The sequence below is a fragment of the Squalius cephalus genome (assembly GCF_949319135.1).
Source record: "Squalius cephalus genome assembly, chromosome: 3".
NCBI classification, from domain to species: domain Eukaryota; kingdom Metazoa; phylum Chordata; class Actinopteri; order Cypriniformes; family Leuciscidae; genus Squalius; species Squalius cephalus.
In genome coordinates this window covers 24,365,486-24,387,555 of record NC_137124.1, presented here as the reverse complement: position 1 = coordinate 24,387,555, position 22,070 = coordinate 24,365,486, and the positions used below count along the sequence as shown (strand labels likewise).

The 22,070-nt window shown below is 36.2% G+C and overlaps 1 protein-coding gene across 1 annotated transcript; it reads right to left on the bottom strand.

Annotated features, from left to right (window-relative positions):
* Positions 1–31: 31 nt before the first annotated feature.
* Positions 32–21,835, bottom strand: dpep2 (dipeptidase 2). Its single transcript, XM_079866579.1, has 11 exons — positions 21,306–21,835; positions 20,226–20,374; positions 10,009–10,135; positions 8,860–8,989; positions 6,643–6,784; positions 6,365–6,434; positions 5,438–5,614; positions 3,907–3,991; positions 3,744–3,819; positions 3,230–3,365; positions 32–1,839 (listed from the first exon to the last, which is right to left on the bottom strand). Exons 2-11 carry the CDS (start codon positions 20,363–20,365, stop codon positions 1,651–1,653), a joined length of 1,272 nt encoding a protein of 423 aa, XP_079722705.1. The 5' UTR covers positions 20,366–20,374; positions 21,306–21,835; the 3' UTR covers positions 32–1,650.
* Between the last annotated feature and the right edge of the window lie 235 nt (positions 21,836–22,070).

The window sequence follows — 22,070 nt, the reverse complement described above, 5'->3', positions numbered from 1 at the left end:
ATTGTGGTTTGGGCAAGAACCAAGAAAAATATTTCACAACCGTTAACAGTGACTAATTTAAAAATAAAAATAAAACTTTACATATCCTTTTAATATATAAAATTACACGCATAACATTTTTTTAATAGGACGAAATACACGCAATTATTATCGTGACTTTCACTGGCCATGTAACAGATCTAGTGCTTCCTAGTACATTCAAGACTGCCATTCTATTGCTGAACTTAAAATATAGCAAGTGCTGAACTTAAATTTCCATTTGAGTGCTTCTATTTTTTATTTATTTTGTCTTTATTATTTATTTGTAGAAACTCCCCATTGTATTGGATGTATTAGCTTTAGAAAATAACCAAAGGAGCTGGAATGGGATAAATATTGGATATGAATAGCTCTGTAGATTTTGTAATTTATAACTGCATTTTATCACTTATTTTTAAGAGAATGTAAATTAACAGTTTTGTTATTTTCAAATGTAATGAATTTTAGTAATTGAGGAGGAGACATTTTGGATACTGATACAAAGTCTTTATTCTTTTTTTAGGGCATGATAACTGTACAGACAATATACATTTGTTATACAAATAGAATATATGAAAGACTTGTCTAACAACATTTATATCTGAAATATAAAGGCAATGATCTTTTACTGGTTGTATAGTGTTACATCTGTATAGTGTTCCATGTTGAAGAGAAAGATTAAACACTTCAGTGAAACATGCAGTTGACTTATGTATAGTATTAAGATAAATATATTTTAAAAACTATAAAAATAAGAAAGTTACAATAAAGTGCACAATGAATTGCAGAATATGATATTTGTATTGTATAATCTTATTTTTGCCTGGGAAAAAAAGAACCTTTAACTGCAAACCTCATGGTTTAACTAAAAGAAGGTAGCTAAAAACAGGTGGTATTGCATCGTAAAGGTGATGAGTATTTTTTTCCTCATTTAATAATTGTATTTACATTTAATATAGTATTATCGTATCATATTAAGTATTATTTATCATATGCAGATAAATATAAGCATACACTATGGGCTCTCTGGTGCTTTCAAAAGATTAATTTCTAAGTTTGAGCAGTTCAACATGTCTACTTGCTCAGTGGTGTGTGTTTACTTATTGGTCCAAGGTAAGGGGTAAAAGGAGTGTTTGAGAAATGTATTCGGAAACAAATAATAACAATAATTAATAATAATAATAATAATAATAATAATAATAATAATAATAAATAAATAAAAACCAATAATTTCTTATATTTAACGCTACTACTGCCACAAAAAAAGAAACAGAACGAAAGAAACAGATGCCTCTTACTGATATGCTATGGCAGTACGAGATAATGCAGCAATGCAGTTTGTTTGTTACTTAATTTTGTTATCTCATGAGCTGAACACAAAACTCAATTTTTCATTCATTTACAGAAATGTCATCTGTACACTATAATGGTTTATTAATATGCAAAGCTAAAGTACGGTCTTCTTCAGAAACTGTTACCAAACATAAGTTTCCAAAATTCCAAAGTTTCAGTCAGAAAATTTAAGATTTCTTAAGATTTCAATCAGGTGTTGGCAAGGCAATCTCAAGGCAGTGTGTCGTAGAACATTTGATTTGTATACTGTCTCTGGAAGATTCACTGTCTTAATGTATATTACAGTAACTGGACCAAAAGTATGATAAACCAGGCGATAGCTCTTACAGGCATCAATGAAGCTTTTCCATTTCGATAGCTACTGTCGGCCTTGACTGGATTAGCCAGTATCACACGACAGCTGTTGTTTGCTTCCAAAAATGGGATTTCAACTTCGCTGGGTAAAGTGTATTGCATATCATCACGTACCTGAACATAGAGAGAGAGAGAGAGAGAGAGAGAGAGAGAGAGGGAGAGATGTGCTATGACCACACTGAATGACATAGTTTTAATATACTTGAAACTATAAGAATGTGTCTTTTATTTCGGTACACACATCCTTAAAGTGGATTAAAATAATGTTGATTTATTTTTATTTTTTTAAAAGGTGTTTTGAACACAGGGTTTTCTGCAGCTTGTGGAAGTGATACGCAAGGCTAATGGAGAAAACTGTTTTCATTGGTTGCGGTCCAAACTAAGTGCAGCTAGATTACATCTCTTCAGACTGAATGTGCAGAACGAAGTGCAGAGACATTTGGTGGAAGCTTATCACACCTTATCTAGAAGAGCATGGTAAGGCCTGATATGTATATGCATATTATTTCCATCATGGTATATGGTCTGTTTGGTTTTAGAGCGGTTCACTGATAACCAGGGATAAGGGGTAATCGGAGAGACAGATTTGAGATGTAATGCTCTTTTGAAGAGGGAGTTGTAATAACAACTGTAATTTCACAGAAGGGGTCAGCTGACGGTGGACGATGAGAAAATATATATGTTTTTTTTTTTTTTGTAATGAGTGTAGGTCTTAAGTTTAAAGTGTTTAGATAAATTAATGGGGATCATTGTGTGCAGGACAGAGAGGTACAAGGAGTTACACTAGGAGTGTAAAGATCACCATTGTAGTAGAAGAAAGGAAGAGGCAGAGGAATAAGATGATCTAAGAATGTGTACAAAAAAAAGCTTTGGCAGTGATTTGGCAGGACTGTCTTTTGAAGTTGCTCAGTGCCAAAAAGAAAGAGTTCAAGAATAGAAGACCCATAGAGTTAAACTTTGCTACATTCACAGAAAACTTTCCATTTCACAAAAGGTTCTTTATAGTGGAAAAGGGTTCTTCAGATAATTAAAATGTTCTTCACACTAAGGGGAAAAAAAAAAAATATTTTTTAAGAACTGTTCACTAAAAGGTTCTTAAGGGGACAAAAAAAAAAAAAGGTTATTCTATGGAATCACAAAAAAAAAAATATATATATATATTTATATTTATATTTATATTTTATATATATATATATATATATATAAAAAAAAATATATATATTTATATTTATATTTTATATATATATATATATATATATATATATATATATATATATATATATATATATATATATATATATATATATATAATTTCCTTTTGGAAGTGGAACCTTTATTTTTAAGAGTGTATGTTATGTTCACTAATGTGTATTGCAAGGGTGAATCGTTTACTATGTGTGCGCTACAGTATATATTTGTACTAACCCTAAAGATGCCATGATTGATTGCTACTTTTACTGACCTAATTGAAATGGGAACTGAACACAAGAATTTATTTCCTGACCTTCTCAACCTTTTGGAACACTCTAAGGAAGTTCAGTCTAAGCACTCCTGCCAGCTCTTCCTCACTCCAGTTCCTTGATATCAGCTCCTCAATTAGTGCTGGATATTTGGAGACATCCTCAAGCCCTTGAGGGAATCTGTGAAAAAACACAGGCACACTTTAACACAAACAAACATTTAGTTAAGGGGCACAAGCCATGCAGAATCTGTATGCTTTTCTTTGTGATTCTTAGGGATATGTGTGGAAATCTTTGGAATGAATTTAAATATTGTAAAATGTGTTTAATGGTGCTGAGAGTACTACAGTCTTATTGGTAGATGAAAACATTATCGAATCAGTCAAATATCTATAAATGGGCACGCAAGGGGTGTAGCATATGTAAAACAGTTTTGTTCAAATTAAATTTTCTGCAGAATACTGCAAGCATGGACTCCGTAGAGGCACGTTAGCCAAGAAGTGTGCATTTAACGCATGAGATTTCTGTAACGTAAACATAGATAAAAAGTTTACTTGCCCTTGTGCTCCATCAAAGTCTGCTCCAATCCCAATGCTTTCAGTGCCAATCACATGTTTTATATGATCAAAATGATCTAAAAAAAAAAAAAAAAAAAAAAGTTTCTAATGAAAACAGAATTAAAAATTTAGAAAATTAAATAAAATTGTGTCTGTTGTCTTACCAGCCACAACAGACACGTTTGTGGTATCTGAACATGCTACAAAACTTTTGTAGAAATTCACCATGATAAGCCCACCATTCTCTTTCTAGAAAGAAAGCAAAGTTTGTCCTTTTCATAATATCGTACATGTTATGTAGGTAAAAGTAGAAAAGAGTGTACAATTTACACTATTGTCTTTTTTAGTGAGTAAAATCTGCATTTTAGAGATTTGGAAACTGGCAGTTTTTTTTTTTGAAAACTATGTCTAAAGCCCTATTCGGACAGGACTAGTTTTCTAAATGGCATTTGAGTTACAATTCTTATCACCCGATGTCGGAATTCATGTACCGATTCGGCGGAACTAACATCTCTGTTTATTTCTAGATGTGGGCATTACATAAGTTCATCTGCTGTGATTGGATGTATCATGTATGACATATTTGTCTTTTAATTAATTATTTATTGATATAATTTTAATTTATTATAAAAACCCTACATGAATATAGAAGTGTCTGTTTATAATAAACACACATACCTGTAAGTAAGCAGGGAGATCTCGATTTATCAATTTTGTAATTTTTTTTGTTGTTGGAATATATTGAAATGAAAGCATGCAGAAGACTGGTGCGTAAACAGTTTCTCAGGTAGGTAAAAAAAGCAAAAAACATAAGGAGAATCGCTGGGATAGAACAAAATCAGCAATCACAGACATTCGCATTCGGACAGGAACGCAGACATTGCTGTTTACAAAGTATGCCTGTAAAACACAAAACGTCCTCCAGGAAATCTAGTCCTGTCCACATTGGGCTTAATTAGTTAGTTCATTAGTACATTACATTAGTTCACTTTAAAATGAAAATTACCCCATGATTTACTCACCTTCAAGCCATCCTAGGAGTATATGACTTTCTTCTTTCAGACGAATACAATCGGAATTATTTAAAAAAATATCCTGGCTCTTCCAAGCTTCATAATGGCAGTGAATTGCTTGAAGCTCAAAAAAGTGACTCCATGCATCATAAACGAACTCCACACGGCTCTGGTGGGTTAATAAAGCCCTTCTGAAGCAAAGCGATGAGTTTGTGTAAGAAAAATATTTAAAACTGTATAAAGTAAAATAAATATCCTCCGGCCAAACAAACATACGGATTCGACTTAAGTGTAAAGCACAACTTATGCGAGTAATGCGACGTACTGCTGATATTTACGCTACGCCATGACGCACTACGCTACTTCCGACGTCACACGTTGTGTAAGTTGCGCTTTGGACGGAAGTAGACTGTGTATGGCCAGAAGCAAGAATTTTACTTTGTAACATGTTAAATATTAATATTTTTCTTACACAAGCTCATTGATTTGCTTCAGAAGGGCTTTATTGCCATTATCAAGCTTGGAAGAGCCAGGATATTTTTTAATATAACTCTGACTGTATTCGTCTGGAAGAAGAAAGTCATATACACTTAGGATGGCTTGAGGGTAAGTAAATCATGGGGTAATTTTCATTTTAAAGTGAACTACTCCTTTAATGTAGCAAACCAAACAACAGTCTCACCAGACGCAGTAGCAGGTCGTCAGGTACATTGCGAGCATTGTTACAGATAGCATAGGCTGATGAGTGGCTAAAAATAACTGGAGCGGTAGAATGGTTTAACACTGCTCTGGCTGTCTCCCAGGAGCTATGGGACAGATCAACCAGCATTCCCAACCTGTTCATCTCATTCACCACTGCCTGGGGTGAGCAGGTAAAGATAGACATTAGGAAATGGTTAAATTCATTAATTACTAAAGCAAAGCATCCATTAAGATCAATTCAAGTCAGGTTAGTTAGGGTAAATTTGTATGATGTACATCAAACATAATCAGTGAATTCCACTGCAAAATATGTGCTGATAATTGTTGTTACACTTCAAGAACAAGTATATGCATCATAATTATGAAAACAGTAGATTCAGATTTTGAAGAGCATGCTGAAGTTTTTCTAATGTACTTAATTCATATCACATAATAGGTTAATTGTCCACAACAACATAATGATGTTTAGTCTTTCATTTCTCCTAGGTTTAAAAAAAAAAAAAAAAAAAAAAAAAAAAGAAGTACACAAATGCTCACAATATTTTTTTTTTAAGAACAATGAACTACTGTACAAACAGGATATACAAATCATGATCATGAACATTTTCTCCAAGATCTAAGGCATTTTTTTAGCAAAAAAAGAAAAGAAAAAAGTCTTTGAACTGTCTCTAGTCTTTGGGTTCAAAAAGAGGACACAAGAAAGGGATTTCCAAATACAGAAGTCAAAAGAGGCCTTTAATACAGTTTCATATTCCCCACTAAATACAACTGTAACTTTCTATTTTCTATCTAACTTTCAACTGTAACTATCTCAAATTAAACATCATCTTCTAATTTTACCTTGATCCACATCCATTTCATTTTATATTGATTCATTGACTCATATCCATCAATAAGAAAACCTTACCTTGCCAAATTCGGTCAAGCTGTTGCTCTTCCGCCGGTAAAATGAGTGAAAACTAGATGAGCTCTCAGCCCTACAAGTGACATTATAAAAGAAAGTTGAATTATTAAACAGACCAAAAATAAATAAATTAAAATTCTGGGACAGTATGTCTGGGACAGTATGCAGAATGTGTTACATTTGTGTTCCTCTCTCAATTCACTATAAATAAACTTGTTTTTATGACTGTACAGGTCATTATTATTATTAGCATGTGTTGTACATGTATGGTGAGTATTTACCATGGCGTGTTGCAGGTGTGTGTGAGGGCCATGGATCTTACTCCAAGCTGGTAGAACATGCGTAGTGCTGGTAAACTGCTGTCGATGCAGTGGCCTCCCTCCACACTGATGAGACATGTGATCTTTGTACTTTTCCTCATTCCTTAAAACATACACACACACAAAAATACTGAACAATTGAAAGACAAATATTTTAAACCATGTGTAATCCTTCTATTTTGATCTTCTCTCCACATCAATAATAAATCTGAGCTCAATGAACAGGAGTGTCCATTGTAAAATGAGGTGAACAGATTATGTGCTGAGATCATGGCTGAGTACAGCTATAGCTGTTGCTAAACCAAGCACTTGCCATTAAGCTCAACTCATCTGATGCTGTTCAGTCTGCAAAAAAATATGTCCATTATCATGTTGTCATGGTCTTAGGTCTTACTTCATTATATTAAACGACATCTATTAATCCATATGGCTTGTTAATACAGTATTAGTTTTGGTGTGTGTGGCCCAAGTATTCCCTACATTGTGGAGAACAAAAGTCCTCACAAGGATAGTAAAACCTGGAATTATTGACACACACCATACTAAATTGTTTGTTTTTTTCTGAAATTTTCTGTAAGGGTTAGGGGATAGAATGTAAAGTTTGTAGAGTATAAAAATCATGTCTATGGATAAAACAAGTTTTCATAAAAACAAAACGCGTGTGTGTCTTGAATTGATGGTTGTTTGAAAGGTGAACCTCAGAGTCCATTTTGTTACAGTATATTTTGACTATAATCAGACATTAAGAATGAGTTACTTCTTACTCCTCAATTTAACCTTATCGTGTATAAACATTAAGAATATACATTTTCTGAAACTATCTGACACTCCAAGTACTACACATATTTCACACAAAACTCTTGCAGACACTTCTATATACTACCGTTCAAAAGTTTAGAGTCAGTAGAAATTAATACTTTTATTCAGAAATTATGCATTGAATTGATCAAAAGTGACAGTCAATCTTTTGTAAAAATTTTTTTTTAATTGAGTAATTCCTGCTGAAAATTCAGTATTGCCATCAAATTAATAAATTACATTTGAAAAAATATTTAAATAGAAAACAGTTGTTTAAAACTGTAATAATACATCCTAATATTACTGTTTTTACTGCATTTGATCAAATAAATGCAGCATTTGTGAGCATAATTTCAAAAAAATTGTTTTAATATTTTACTGACCACAAACCTTTAAACTGTATGATTGCATAGAGTCTCTTCTCATTTCACTTACACTGCAAGTATAGGAAAGATTATTGTTAATTGGAATGTGCTGGAGATAATTTGCAACATCCTCTCCGGACTTCCGTTGTCTTTTGTAAAAATTAAAGGACTTTTATCTCATTAAGATTTCTATTCTTAGAGTTACCCTGAAGATACTATCTATGTGCAAACCAAAGAAACTTAAAAGGCATAGTTCACCCAAGGGGGTGAACTAAGACTTTCTGAGGGGGAAAAATACTTTATATCTCACAATTCTGACTTTATAACTCGCAAATGCGTGTTATAGTCAGAATTGTGAGATATAAACTTGCAATTCTGATTTTATAACTCGCAACTGTGCGTTTATATCACAATACTGAGAAAAAAGTCAGAATTGCGAGAACAAAAGTCAGAATTGTGAGCTAAAAAGTCTGCAATTACTTTTTACTTTTTTTTTATTAAGTGTCAGAAACAAGCTTCAATGGCAAACCACTGCATGGGAAAAAGACATTTCTCAAATTAACTTGTTATTCCACATAAAAAAGGGTGACATGAGGGTGAGTAAATGACAGACCTTTTTTTTTCTGGGTGAACTATCCCTTTAAGCAACAAACTACAAGAAGATACATGACATAATGATATGGTGAAGCCTGTGTTCAATGGCCACAGATACTTTTTACTTTTTTATTGATTATTCTGCAATGAATGGAGAAGACATGTTTAAACTAGAAGCAATATCAGTCATGGGAAGACAAGATTGTGTCAAATAGTTTTCTACCAGCTGTAGATCTCCCTCAAAATCTCAAAAAGTGTTGTTTTTTTAGATGACAATCTATAAACGTTAATATTACAGTAAGCATTTCTAATAGAATATTATTTAAATTATCTAAACTGTCTAGTATAAAGTTGAAAACTTCAGAATGTTCAGTCACAGCAAAGTGAAAATATTTTTTTGTCAAGTTGAGGGTGGTAGTACCTTCAGCTGTAGTGACCAGTTCCAGCTCTGGGTTTTCAGTACATACACGACGAATTACATCAATCTGTTCCAAGGTCAGCCTGACAGCATCCTTATCCTGAGCCGTACACAACACGTACGCTGCAAAAACCTGACAAATATCAAGGGCTTATTTCTCTTGAACAAAGTAAAAAAAAAAAAAAAAAAAAAACCCTGGCCCAAACTGTTCAAGGAATCATTCATTTTAAGGAAGAGTATAACAACACTTTTTTGAACAATTGGTGGTTCAGTGAAAATAACAACATAAAGACATTATACAGTGTACATCTACACACCCCTATTAAAAACAACTGATTTTTGTGCTGTAAAAAAACAAAAACAAACACAGAAATCATATTAGAACTTTTGTTCCTTTAATATAAAAATTACAACATCTGGAATGCCAATGATAACCAAAGTGGCACATTTCAGAATAAAAAAACAAAAAACAAACAAAAAAAACACACTTGGAATAACTAACTGCATAAGTGTGCACACCCCTGAACAAATACTTAGTTGAAGCAACCTTTGACTATTACAGCACTTATTCTGTTAGGATAGGTGTCTATCAGCTTGGCTCATCTTGACTTTGAACTATTTTCATACTCTACTTTGCAAAAATGTTCCAGATCTGTTAAATTGTGAGGGCATCTCCTGTGCACAGCCCTCTTCAGGTCCTCAAACAGAGATTCTATAGGACTCAGGTCTGGGCTCTGGCTGGGCCATTCCAAAACATTAATAATTCTTTGCTGAAGCCATTTTGTTGATTTAGACGCGTTTCAGAGGAGAGTGGAGTTTTAAGACAATATAATGTTTATTAGTGTGAGAACTAAACTCTAGGTATAAGGAGTTGTTCGATAACAAATTATTTAGTATACAGTTAGTGTGAAATCCTACAAGCCTAATAATTATATATTTCTTACGAAACTGTAAAATTTAGAAGATGTGTGTGAATTTGGGGAGTTTGTGGTAGAACAACTTTGAGCATCAGGCCCAGCACTTGATCTGTGTCTATAACAAGGCAGTACACACAAATATAGGTTTGTGACTTTAAATTTACAAATTGCAAGTATAGCAAATCTAAGTAAAGGATATTTAAAGATATAAATTAAAGTCGGGAACAGAAATTACCTGCCCTCCAACATGACCAGCAGTGAGGCGACTGATATCTGTAGCCACATGAGGAATGTTGTGCATATTGATCCTGCTCAGTTTGTTGTTATAATTTATTCTTAGACGTAGTGCAAGGTCATTGTGTCTGAGTAAAAAGAAAGAGAAGCAGTGTGAAATCAAAATACACCACAACACCATTTTAATAGCAGGGGGTGTACTTATTTGTTTGATAACTACAACCCTAACTGTGATAACCCTAAGGGCGTCACCAGGCCCTTTTTGGGAGGGCTTTAGCAATAAAAAATTGCTATTAACTCCGTAATCTGTACATTAATTTGTGATCGCCTCAGCCCCCTTAAAACTAATATGAAAAAAGATGATTTCCTATCCACTGCATTAACCCCACATCACACTCCTGTTTTCCTCCAGCAAAAATGGAGCACTTCAAGTTCACACCCATGAAGGCATACTTTAAAAATGTATCATGATACTATATTCATTTGAAAATTAAGTTCACGTTTTTTAATTGGCAATTTAAAAATAAAATAAAAAAATATGCCTTTCTAGGGGTCCTACAAGACTTTGGGACTTTTCCTTCTCTTGCTATACTTCATACTTCAGTACCATGAAATAGCTAAAATTTGTCATACTATTCATTTGATAATAAATTCAAAAGCAAAATACAAAGAACTATAAAAGGGAGTGGAAATGGATGAGTGGTCCTCTGCAGCCATCAACTGGTCATATTGGTAATTAATTTCATGTCATTTTCATGTTAAAAAGTGTTTGTTTTCCACCAGGTTACAGAAATCCTCCACAAAGGGTACGTTTACACGTCAACGATGTGCTAAAACCTGTAGCGTTTCTTCTTTGTACAGATGGCAACGTTATCAAAACGATCCCCATTCACACATATCCACGAAAACAACTAATAACGCTGTATTAGTCATGCCAGAGAAGTTGTTGTGGGCGATGTCACTTTGTAAAGAAGGCAAGGCAAGGCAAGGCAAGTTTATTTATATAGCACATTTCATACACAATGGTAATTCAAAGTGCTTTACATGCTATTAAAAATAATCAGAAGAAATAAGAATATACAAAACAGTTTAAAATAAAGAAACGAGAAAGAACTAAAAATAATTAAAACTGTTTAGAATAAAGAACAGTTTAAAATAAAGAAACGAGAAAGAACTAAAAATAATTAAAACAGTTTAGAATAAAGACTAAAATAAGACAGTATACAGTCGGACAAACAGTGACACAGTGCTCATTCATTAAATGCAAAGTTAAACAGATGTGTTTTGAGTCTGGATTTGAATGTGACTAATGTAGGAGCACATCTGATCTCCTCTGGAAGCTGGTTCCAGCTGCGGCTGGCATAATAGCTAAAAGCAGACTCTCCTTGCTTAGAGTGAACTCTTGGAACTTCTAGCTGATGTGATCCTAATGATCTGAGTAATCTGTTGGGTTTGTATTCCGTGAGCATATCTGCAATGTATTGAGGTCCAAGGCCATTGAATGATTTATATACTAGTAATAATACTTTAAAATCAATCCTATAAGTAACTGGCAGCCAGTGTAATGACCTGAGTACTGGTGTGATATGATCATATTTTCTGGTTCTGCTAAGAATCCTGGCTGCAGCGTTCTGTATGAGCTGCAAATGTCTTATGGTCTTTTTGGGAAGGCCAGTGAGGAGTCCATTACAATAATCCACCCTGCTGGTGATGAAAGCATGCACTAGTTTTTCTAAGTCTTGACTGGAAACAAAGCATCTAATTCTTGCAATATTTTTCAGATGATAGTATGCTGATTTAGTTATTGCTTTGACATGACTATTGAAACTAAGGTCTGACTCTAAAGACACACCAAGATTCTTGACCTGATTTTTAGTTGTTTGACCTTTAGAGTGAAGGTATGCGTTCACCTTGAGAACTTCATCTTTGTTTCCAAACACAATGATTTCAGTTTTGTCTTTGTTTAACTGTAGAAAGTTTTGGCACATCCAGCTGTTGACTTCATCAATGCATTGAAGCAGAGACTCAATAGGGCTGTAATCATTAGGCGATAGGGCTAAGTAGATCTGTGTGTCGTCTGCATAGCTGTGGTAAGAGATTTGGTTCTTTCTTATTATTTGGCTCATTGGGAGCATGTACAGGTTGAACAGGAGTGGCGCAAGAATTGAGCCTTGAGGGACTCCGCATGTCATGGGCGTCCACTCAGACTTATGGTCACCTATACTCACATAATAACCTCTCCCATCTAAGTATGACCTGAACCATTTTAGAACTGTCCCAGAAAACCCCACCCAGTTTTCCAGCCTGTCTAGAAGTATTTTGTGATCGACAGTGTCAAATGCAGCACTGAGGTCGAGTAGAACCAGCACTGATAATTTGCCTGAATCAGTATTTAAGCAAATATCGTTTATTATCTTAATGAGCGCCGTCTCTGTGCTGTGATGCGATCGGAAGCCAGATTGAAAATTATCAAAGTATCCATTTGAGTTTAAGAATTTGTTCAGCTGGTTGAAGACAACTTTTTCAATGATTTTGCCTGTGAAAGGAAGATTTGAGATCGGTCTATAGTTGCTTAATATAGTCTTATCCAGATTGCTCTTTTTATTTTTTAAGAAAGACTAAGCACTAAGACTAAGCACCTGCGCACATTTTTTGTTCGATTTTCATTCTAAGGATGTTAATCTTGATAATACTGTATTATTACTTTGTCTTCTAGGTAAATTTCATTTTCACAAAGCCAGAAACATTCATCGTGTTATATACAGTGAGGAAAATAAGTATTTGAACACCCTGCTATTTTGCAAGTTCTCCCACTTGGAAATCATGGAGGGGTCTGAAATTGTCATCGTAGGTGCTAGGGGTGTGCATTGGCACTGCCCTCACGATTCGATTCGATTACGATTCACCAGGTAACGATTCAATTCAATTCGATTCTACGATGCATTGCGATGCATCAAAATTCTACTGCACACAACAAGGCAAAATTTTCATCAGTCATGAGGCAATACAAGCAGTCAGATATTGAACAACAGATTTTATTGGCTGCTATGTGTGTATTATCACTCTCCTGTATCTTTGACATAAATGTCATTAAATAAAATAAAATTGAATGGTACAGGGTATTGGATATGGCATTTTCAAACCTGAAAAAGAAAGCATAAATCACTGCTTTCAGTGCTTTGAATGAGAAATGTTTCTCTTCTCTCTGCTTGAGAACCATTTGAAATTAAATTTCAACTTTATTGTCCAACTCAAGGCCAGAAAATAAACAGTGTAGGTGTAACGGTTCACAAAATTCATGGTTCGGTTCAATACGATACACTTGTGTCACGGTTCGGTACGTTTTCGATACAGCAAAAAGAAAGAAATGCCAGAGAAATTTCCTTGATTTTTTTTTTTATTCTTTTTTATTAGAACTAACATCATAAAGTATGACATTTTTTTCTTTGAGCAATGATGGAGCTATAATTGACTCTTCTTAGGAGCATATAAAAGAAAACAGCTCCTTGGAAAAAATTAAATGTAATATTTTGTGCTTATAAACAAATGTTTATTTTAGTTCAGATTAACATTTGAGGGCAGCAATGTTATTCATAATGTCGAAATAAATCTGACATAACGTTACTTGAAAGCATTATAGCCTACTATTCCTGCCAAACTTCCAAAGTTGCAGTTAGTGTTACTACAGTAAATCCATGGTGAATATTGCAGATCTGTGGACACTGGATAGTTCATTCATGGCACAATGTTTCTTCCTGGTTTCCACGTCAGCGCTGTTTGATCCGTTAATAACGGAGAAATGTGAATGTTTCTCACTAGATCTCGCAGCGATGTTATTACTTTAGTGGCGAGTTCAAATGCTTTCTTTACTGGATCTCTTAGCGCTGTGTAGTATAAGATCGGCTCGCGCTGCGTTGGTCCAAACTGATAAACAGTCCGTCACGAGTAGCTCAGTTTCGTTCCGCTTACATTGCGTTTGCCATTTGATGTTGTGGTCGCGCCAGCGTCTACATTATGAGCGCGCTCGCGACGCGCTTACATTTGAAATAACCGTTCGGTTTGAAAATGCGTGCCTTGTACCGAACGGTTTAATACGAATACGCGTACCGTTACACCCCTAAAACAGTGACATAATCGATTATGGCACTTTGCCGCATCTATGCTGAATCGTGCATGCCCCGCATTGCGATGCATCGCCGAATCGATTATTGTTGACACCACTAGTAGGTGCATGTCCACTGTGAGAGACATAATCTAAAAAAAAAAATCCAGAAATCACAATAGCCTATATATATTTTTTTAACTATTTATTTGTATGATACAGCTGCAAATAAGTATTTGAACACCTGTCTATCAGCTAGAATTCTGACCCTCAAAGACCTGTTAGTCTGCCTTTAAAATGTCCACCTCCACTCCATTTATTATCCTAAATTAGATGCACCTGTTTGAGGTTGTTAGCTGCATAAAGACACCTGTCCACCCCATACAATCAGTAAGAATCCAACTACTAACATGGCCAAGACCAAAGAGCTGTCCAAAGACACTAGAGACAAAATTGTACACCTCCACAAGGCTGGAAAGGGCTACGGTGAAATTGCCAAGCAGCTTGGTGAAAAGGGTCCACTGTTGGAGCAATCATTAGAAAATGGAAGAAGCTAAACATGACTGTCAATCTCCCTCGGACTGGGGCTCCATGCAAGATCTCACCTTGTGGGGTCTCAATGATCCTAAGAAAGGTGAGAAATCAGCCCAGAACTACACGGGAGGAGCTGGTCAATGACCTGAAAAGAGCTGGGACCACCGTTTCCAAGGTTACTGTTGGTAATACACTAAGACGTCATGGTTTGAAATCATGCATGGCACGGAAGGTTCCCCTGCTTAAACCAGCACATGTCAAGGCCCGTCTTAAGTTTGCCAATGACCATTTGGATGATCCAGAGGAGTCATGGGAGAAAGTCATGTGGTCAGATGAGACCAAAATAGAACTTTTTGGTCATAATTCCACTAAACGTGTTTGGAGGAAGAAGAATGATGAGTACCATCCCAAGAACACCATCCCAAGAACACCATCCCTACTGTGAAGCATGGTGGTGGTAGCATCATGCTTTGGGGGTGTTTTTCTGCACATGGGACAGGGCGACTGCACTGTATTAAGGAGAGGATGACCGGGGCCATGTATTGCGAGATTTTGGGGAACAACCTCCTTTCCTCAGTTAGAGCATTGAAGATGGGTCGAGGCTGGGACTTCCAACATGACAATGACCCGAAGCACACAGCCAGGATAACCAAGGAGTGGCTCTGTAAGAAGCATATCAAGGTTCTGGCGTGGCCTAGCCAGTCTCCAGACCTAAACCCAATAGAGAATCTTTGGAGGGAGCTCAAACTCCGTGTTTCTTAGCGACAGCCCAGAAACCTGACTGATCTAGAGAAGATCTGTGTGGAGGAGTGGGCCAAAATCCCTCCTGCAGTGTGTGCAAACCTGGTGAAAAACTACAGGAAACGTTTGACCTCTGTAATTGCAAACAAAGGCTACTGTACCAAATATTAACATTGATTTTCTCAGGTGTTCAAATACTTATTTGCAGCTGTATCATACAAATAAATAGTTAAAAAATCATACATTGTGATTTCTGGATTTTTTTTTTTTTTAGATTATGTCTCTCACAGTGGACATGCACCTACGATGACAATTTCAGACCCCTCCATGATTTCTAAGTGGGAGAACTTGCAAAATAGCAGGGTGTTCAAATACTTATTTTCCTCACTGTATGTGTAAGACACTGGCCCTGTTTGTGCAATCACTACTGCTGGTAGCCATTTGATACCTTTCCCATAGTTACGAGCTAGCACTTTGTCTCTAGGTCTGAAACAACAATGTTTTGCTTTTAGACGTCGTTCCATCTGAAGGTGTTGTTGCGCTTGAACAGTCTGTTTTGTTTTCAGGGGTTTCAACAAATCCAGACGTGTGCAAAGTTGTCTTTTGAACATAGCGGCGGCAGGAGACACTTTGGTGGTGACATGGGGGGTGTTTCTGTAAGAAAGTAGAGAAGTGTTGATTCAGTGATCCTTTACCCTGTGTCGACTTAAGAGCTTGCTTCATCGTCTGGACAAACCGATCAGCAAGACCGTTAGTGGACGGGTGATAAGGTGCTGATCATAAAAGCCTCGAACTCCTCCGAGACCAGCTGAGGCCCATTGTCACTGACAAGTTGCTGTGAAAGCCAAACCGACCAAAAATTGAACGAAGGGCTTCCACAGTTTTCATTGATGACGTGCATTTCATTACCTCAACTTCTGGCCATTTGCTGTGGGCATCAAGAATAACTAAAAACATATGGTAATCCAATGGCCCTGCAAAATCAATATGGACTCTCATCCACGGTTCCTCGGGCCATTGCCAGGGGTGTAACGGGGCTGGTTGAGGGGTATTTCTCAGCTTTTGACATGCACTGCACATTTTTTCCTTTTTCTTTTCCAAAGGTAGCTACGGGGAATCTCCTTCATTACGAACAACTCCACAGTGTCCATAATGAAGTTCCTCCAGTAATCATTATCTCAATGGTGGTGGAATAATGACCATTGAGCCCCACAGTAGACATCCAAATTCAACTGTAAGCTCAGCAAGTGAAGGAATACCTGAATGTGGGCCAAAGATGGAGGTGAGAGGTCTGTGATCAGTTAGGAGTGTAAATCTTCTACCAAACAAGAATTGATGAAATTTCTTTACCCAAAAGACAATAGTAAGTGCCTCACATTCAATTTGGGCATCGTTACATTCTGCCTTGCTCAAAGTTTGTGATGCAAAAGCGATGGGTTTTTCCCTCACCCGATGGCATGATGTGTGACTCCACAGCCCGACGCCATAGGGAGAGTGAGAGCTTCAGATTGGGCTAAGGCTGTGTTCACCTCATTAAAAGATTCTTCACAATGTTTAGTCCATTCCCACTTTTTGGATTTGTTCAGTAGCTTGTGCAACGGTTTCAGCCTGTTAGCTAGATTTGGCACAAATTCCGCATAAAGTCAACAACCCCAAAAAAAGACAGAAGCTGACTGACGTTTTGTAGAGCTGGCGCCTCCACTATTGCCTTCACTTTCGAGGGTGCCTTATGAAGTCCCAAACTATCAATCACGTGGCCCAAATACTCAACAGAAGGGCAGAAAAACACACTTGTCCTTCCTGACTTTCAGTCCAAAACTTTGCAGTCTCTGCAAGGTGGCTTATAGATTACTCTGCTTATATGCTCTGCCTCATCCTTTCCGGTGATAAGCAAATCATCAAGGTAACACTGCACCCAGGTCAGCCCACTGATAATCTGGTCCATTGCTCTTTGAAACATTGCCGGCGCCGAGGTAATCCCAAAGGGAAGCCGCTGATATTGGTACATCCCCTTATGGGTCACAATGGTAAGAAGTTCTTGTGAGTTCGGGTCCATGTGCATCTGCAAGTATGCCTGGCACAAGTCAATTTTACTGAACCGTTGGCCCCCAGCGAGACCAGACAAAAAGATCCTCAATGCGAGGCAGGGGATACTGCTCTGGGGTCAGAACTGGATTCACGGTCACCTTAAAATCTCCACATAGTCGAAGGGACCCGTCTTTTTTTTTATGACCGGCACAATTGGCGTGGCCCACTCACTCGTGTGTACTGGTCGCAGAACTCCAGCCTTTACTAGTCTCTCTAATTCAGCTTCAACCTTGGGTTTAATTGCATAGGCCAACAGTCTGGCTTTTAAACACTTTGGTTGACTGTCTGGTTTTACCGTCAGTTTTACTGCAATGTCCTTCATACTTCCTAGTTCGTCACTGAACACATCCAAATACTTATTCAGAATCCCTTGGAGTTTTCACTGACCAGATGGACCACTTGCCAATCCAACTTAATCTTCTCCAGCCAAGTCCTGGCAAAGCTGGGTGATTGCCTTCAATAAATGTACAGTGGTCGGTACATCTTGCTGATTTCTTTTATGGAAACGAAATCTCTCTGCGATAAACAATAGTTAGTGTGAATAGTGGTCCTTGAGTAAGCCCACTATTTCCTCATATGATTTGTCACCTGGTTTTTGTGACTGTGTTAAACTGCGCATCAGATTAAACGTTTTCACACCCATGACACTTAGAAATGTTGGCACATTTGTTTCATCTTTTATTTCGTTTGCCAATACAAAGTAGTCAATATGTTCTGTGCAAGCACTCCACTGCTTTACTGATTAATCAAACGGTCCAATATAACCAATTAATCCAGCCAAATTTTACCTCTTTGTTTCAGTTTGTCAGCTGTTGTGATTCCTCCCCCTTTTTCTTGATCCGCGTTCCGTCAACTTCTTTTTCTGTCTGTCAGTCTAAAGACAACTCGTTCTGTTCCGACAGTCACGGCTGTTTTCGGATTCAGCGTGCATCTACACTCACTCTCCCTCATGGAAAATGGCGTGGTCGGGGTGTGGAATCCACGCCCTGAACATCTTTAGCCTTGAAACTTCGACTAACGTTCAAAAACAACAAAACTTAACGTGGTCTGAAGGGTCCAGTTGGCGACGAAAAGTACAAAATACATTTCTTATATTTTGTAGATAAATACACGAGAGGCAGGAGTAAGCATAAACCAGTGCTTGCCGTTTTATTTCAACGAATGATACACTCAAACTCTACGGTGTTTACATCGAAAGTAACATAGGAGGGTATAAGGAAACACAGAAAGGTCAATTTGCATTTCATAAATACACAACACACTGTAATCCCAATTTTAGAATGTTCTCCTCTGATATAAAGTCCCTTTTTACTTCCTTTAAGAAAATGTCAAAACCTTTTAACACAAAGGCTTCAAAAACATATCATCTTGAGTCTGTTGTAGGAACCTTTAATTTTTCATGATGACAAAATGTTATATTGTGTTGATTCATTTTTATAACCACTTGTGATGATGTCCGTATGTAAAAAATTCAGGAAATTATCCATTTTGAAAAATAAAGTTTAAACACAATGCAATGCATCCCGCACCTAAACAGGTGGCCTGGTTGAATCAGCCGACACAGACTGGGGGAGGGACAAATCCTTGAGTACAGTTTACAAACCTGTGGGAAAGGACTGCGAAAGCGTGTGCACAGTTTATGAATTCGTGGGTAGGCTACAGATTGCCAAAACTGAAGGCACGGTTTACAAATCTAAGGGCGCGGATTAGGAGCTCGTGGGCACGATTTGTTAAATCAAGGGAACAGTTTAAGAATTTGTGAGTAGGCTACGGTTTATAAACTGAGGGGACGGATTGCAAAACTGTTGCCAGGGATTGTTTTGTTCTTTCCGGGTGACTTCCCAGGCTCCATGGTATCCTTTCATTTGCCCAAAAAAAACAAAAAAAACAACAAAAAAAAACAACAACCTATAGACTAAACACATAATAGCTTACACATGTGCATGACATCACCGTTTTCACAGACTCGTTTTTTTAGTTTACAATGAGATAAGCGTGTCGTTTTCAAAAGTCTTCCGTTTTTAGTCGAAAACAGTGTTGTGTAGGCTAATAAAGTATGGCACATTTTCCATGTTATCTACATGAATGAAAATGAGAAATGTAGATCTTCTTTTAAGTTAATTATAGCCTACTGCACAAATGTAGTTAAAATAGTGTTTAAAACTACAAGTGTTTTTACAAGATTTTACCTTTTTCACCTGATGCTTTTGCATCTCTGCATTTTAACTGATTGAGTGAATGACAGAGACAGAGAAACATCATGTGGAGTTATTTCGTTCTACTAAATAATGACCCAGCAGCTGATTGTGACATACATTTATTAGCATTAGAGTAAACGCATTTGTGGTTTCTGATGAAACTTTGAATTATAGATTCATGTGCTGTTTTTTTTTTTTTTATAAATAGAAAACAAAACAGAAATGATTTAATATGGCCAATCTAGACTATTACATTAAATAAGGTTTGTCTATATTCTTAATAAATATAAATTAATAGGCTACTAACTGGTTATTAAAAAAAAGTTAATGAAATCATGATGTATTTGTTACAGTATTGTTCATGTCTACCCTACAAACAAACACACACATATATGATTTTTTAAGTCATAACCTCAATGTAGGCTGAGCCCCCTTAATATTGAATCGCCAATGCCATTCAGAATTCTCAGTTATAGGCTATGTATCATAAACCAGCTATGTTTAAAGTGCAGATTAAAAATACAAGTGAGTGAAAAAGTGAAAAGTGAGTCCTACCCATCAATTAGTGGATATTTTGTCATTATATCCAGTGCTCTAGTGGTTTCAGATATTACTCCATGAAGAAGTGAGAGAAGGCTGCATATAAACCACTGTTTCCATGCGCCTCTGATGCCTGCTTCTTTATATATTAACATCCTATGGTGCTGATAATAAAAAGTCATAAAGGATTTGCTACATTAAAAATAATTCAGAATTTGCAACAAACTGACATGCACAGTAACAAGTGTCAAAACTGTTCAAAAGAGCATGCATTTAGAAAAATGCAAAAAAGAAATAGATAAAGGGGAGACCTGGGCTAGTTGTCACATAGGGAGTTTGTCACAAGTCAGCTCGATAATAAAATCCATTTTTAAAGCTTTTTTTTCTGGTTGCTCGTGCTAATTTCAAAAGTGTCCTTTATTTATTTCCATTTTATTTATTAATTTTATTTTTAAAATAGTTTTATCGTTATGTAAACATACTGTAACTTTCAGACTCCAGAAATCTATAAACGTTAGCATTAGACTCCTCCCCGGATCATATAATTACAATCAAACATGACTCAACTTTCCCCAGCAAACCCGCAGGCCAAATACACAATAACCATTTACATATAAATCCATTAAAAAAAAACGAAATCACAGTAATAATAAAAACAATGATTAAAAATGTGAGAGACAGGGTAAAATATAGGCCTAATGTAAAATTCAATTAGGAATTGTCATTTTGAATAATTCACTGATAACAATGTTGGCCCGAACAACGATATGTGCTTTTCTTGTTTCACTAGCATTGAAACATGAAGCATACAGCTTACAAAAACTAGATAGTAGGCTACTTTATGTCAAAACATTAGCCCCATATAGCCTAATGTAGTGTGATAACACGCCTCGCTACGAGTAGGCTAATGAACTATAGTTTTACCTGCGGTGAAGATGTTCAACAGGTCTGTAATCTTTAAGTAAAAAGCAGTGAACGCTAAAAGGTGAAACGGCTCAGATCTCCCCCACTCCGTTATGTCAAACTGAATTAAACACGCCTGAAATGACCATTCGTATAATACACAGTTTATTATAAATACCACTTGCTACTCACCGAGTCAGGAGGCTTGCTTAAATGTAGCTACTCATGGACGTGAAGAGATGTTAAATGCTGAGTGGTGTAATCTGTTTTTTTTTTGTGCGGAACTTGCACGTGTTTCCCTATATATGCAGGGTTGCCAGGTTTGCGTAACAAAACCAGCCCAATTTAATTCAAAACCCTCCCAATCACGACCCAAACTAGCCCAATCGCGTTCCGGGGGTACCCCGGCAAAAAATTAGTAAAAATCGTGCTTTGGTCATTGTGCAATGTCGCCCCTTCCGCGTATTTCTTAGTTGGCACGGGTTGGCACCAGGGTTGGCACACAAACACTGACAAACACTAGCCTTATTTGGCAAAACAAATTAATTAGTTATATACAGGCAATGTAAAAAGTATATCCAAAAACTGAAAAGATGTCATTACTGATCTCAGAAAACAAAGAATATATCGTCAAATGTAATGTCATAATAGGATACTAAAACGTTTGAGAGGAAATCTTCTGATTTATATCTAAAATGTAAAAATAAAAATAAATAATACAAACACACACACACACACACACACACACACACACATATATATATATACATATATATATATATATATATATATATATATATATATATATATATATATATATATATATATATATATAAACACACACCTTATTTATATAAAGAAATATAATAAACCATGTGTTTTATTTTACTTTCAGAGTAGCATCCTCTTCTTAGCACATGGAACTGTTAACCTTGCACTTGTTTTTGACAGTATCAT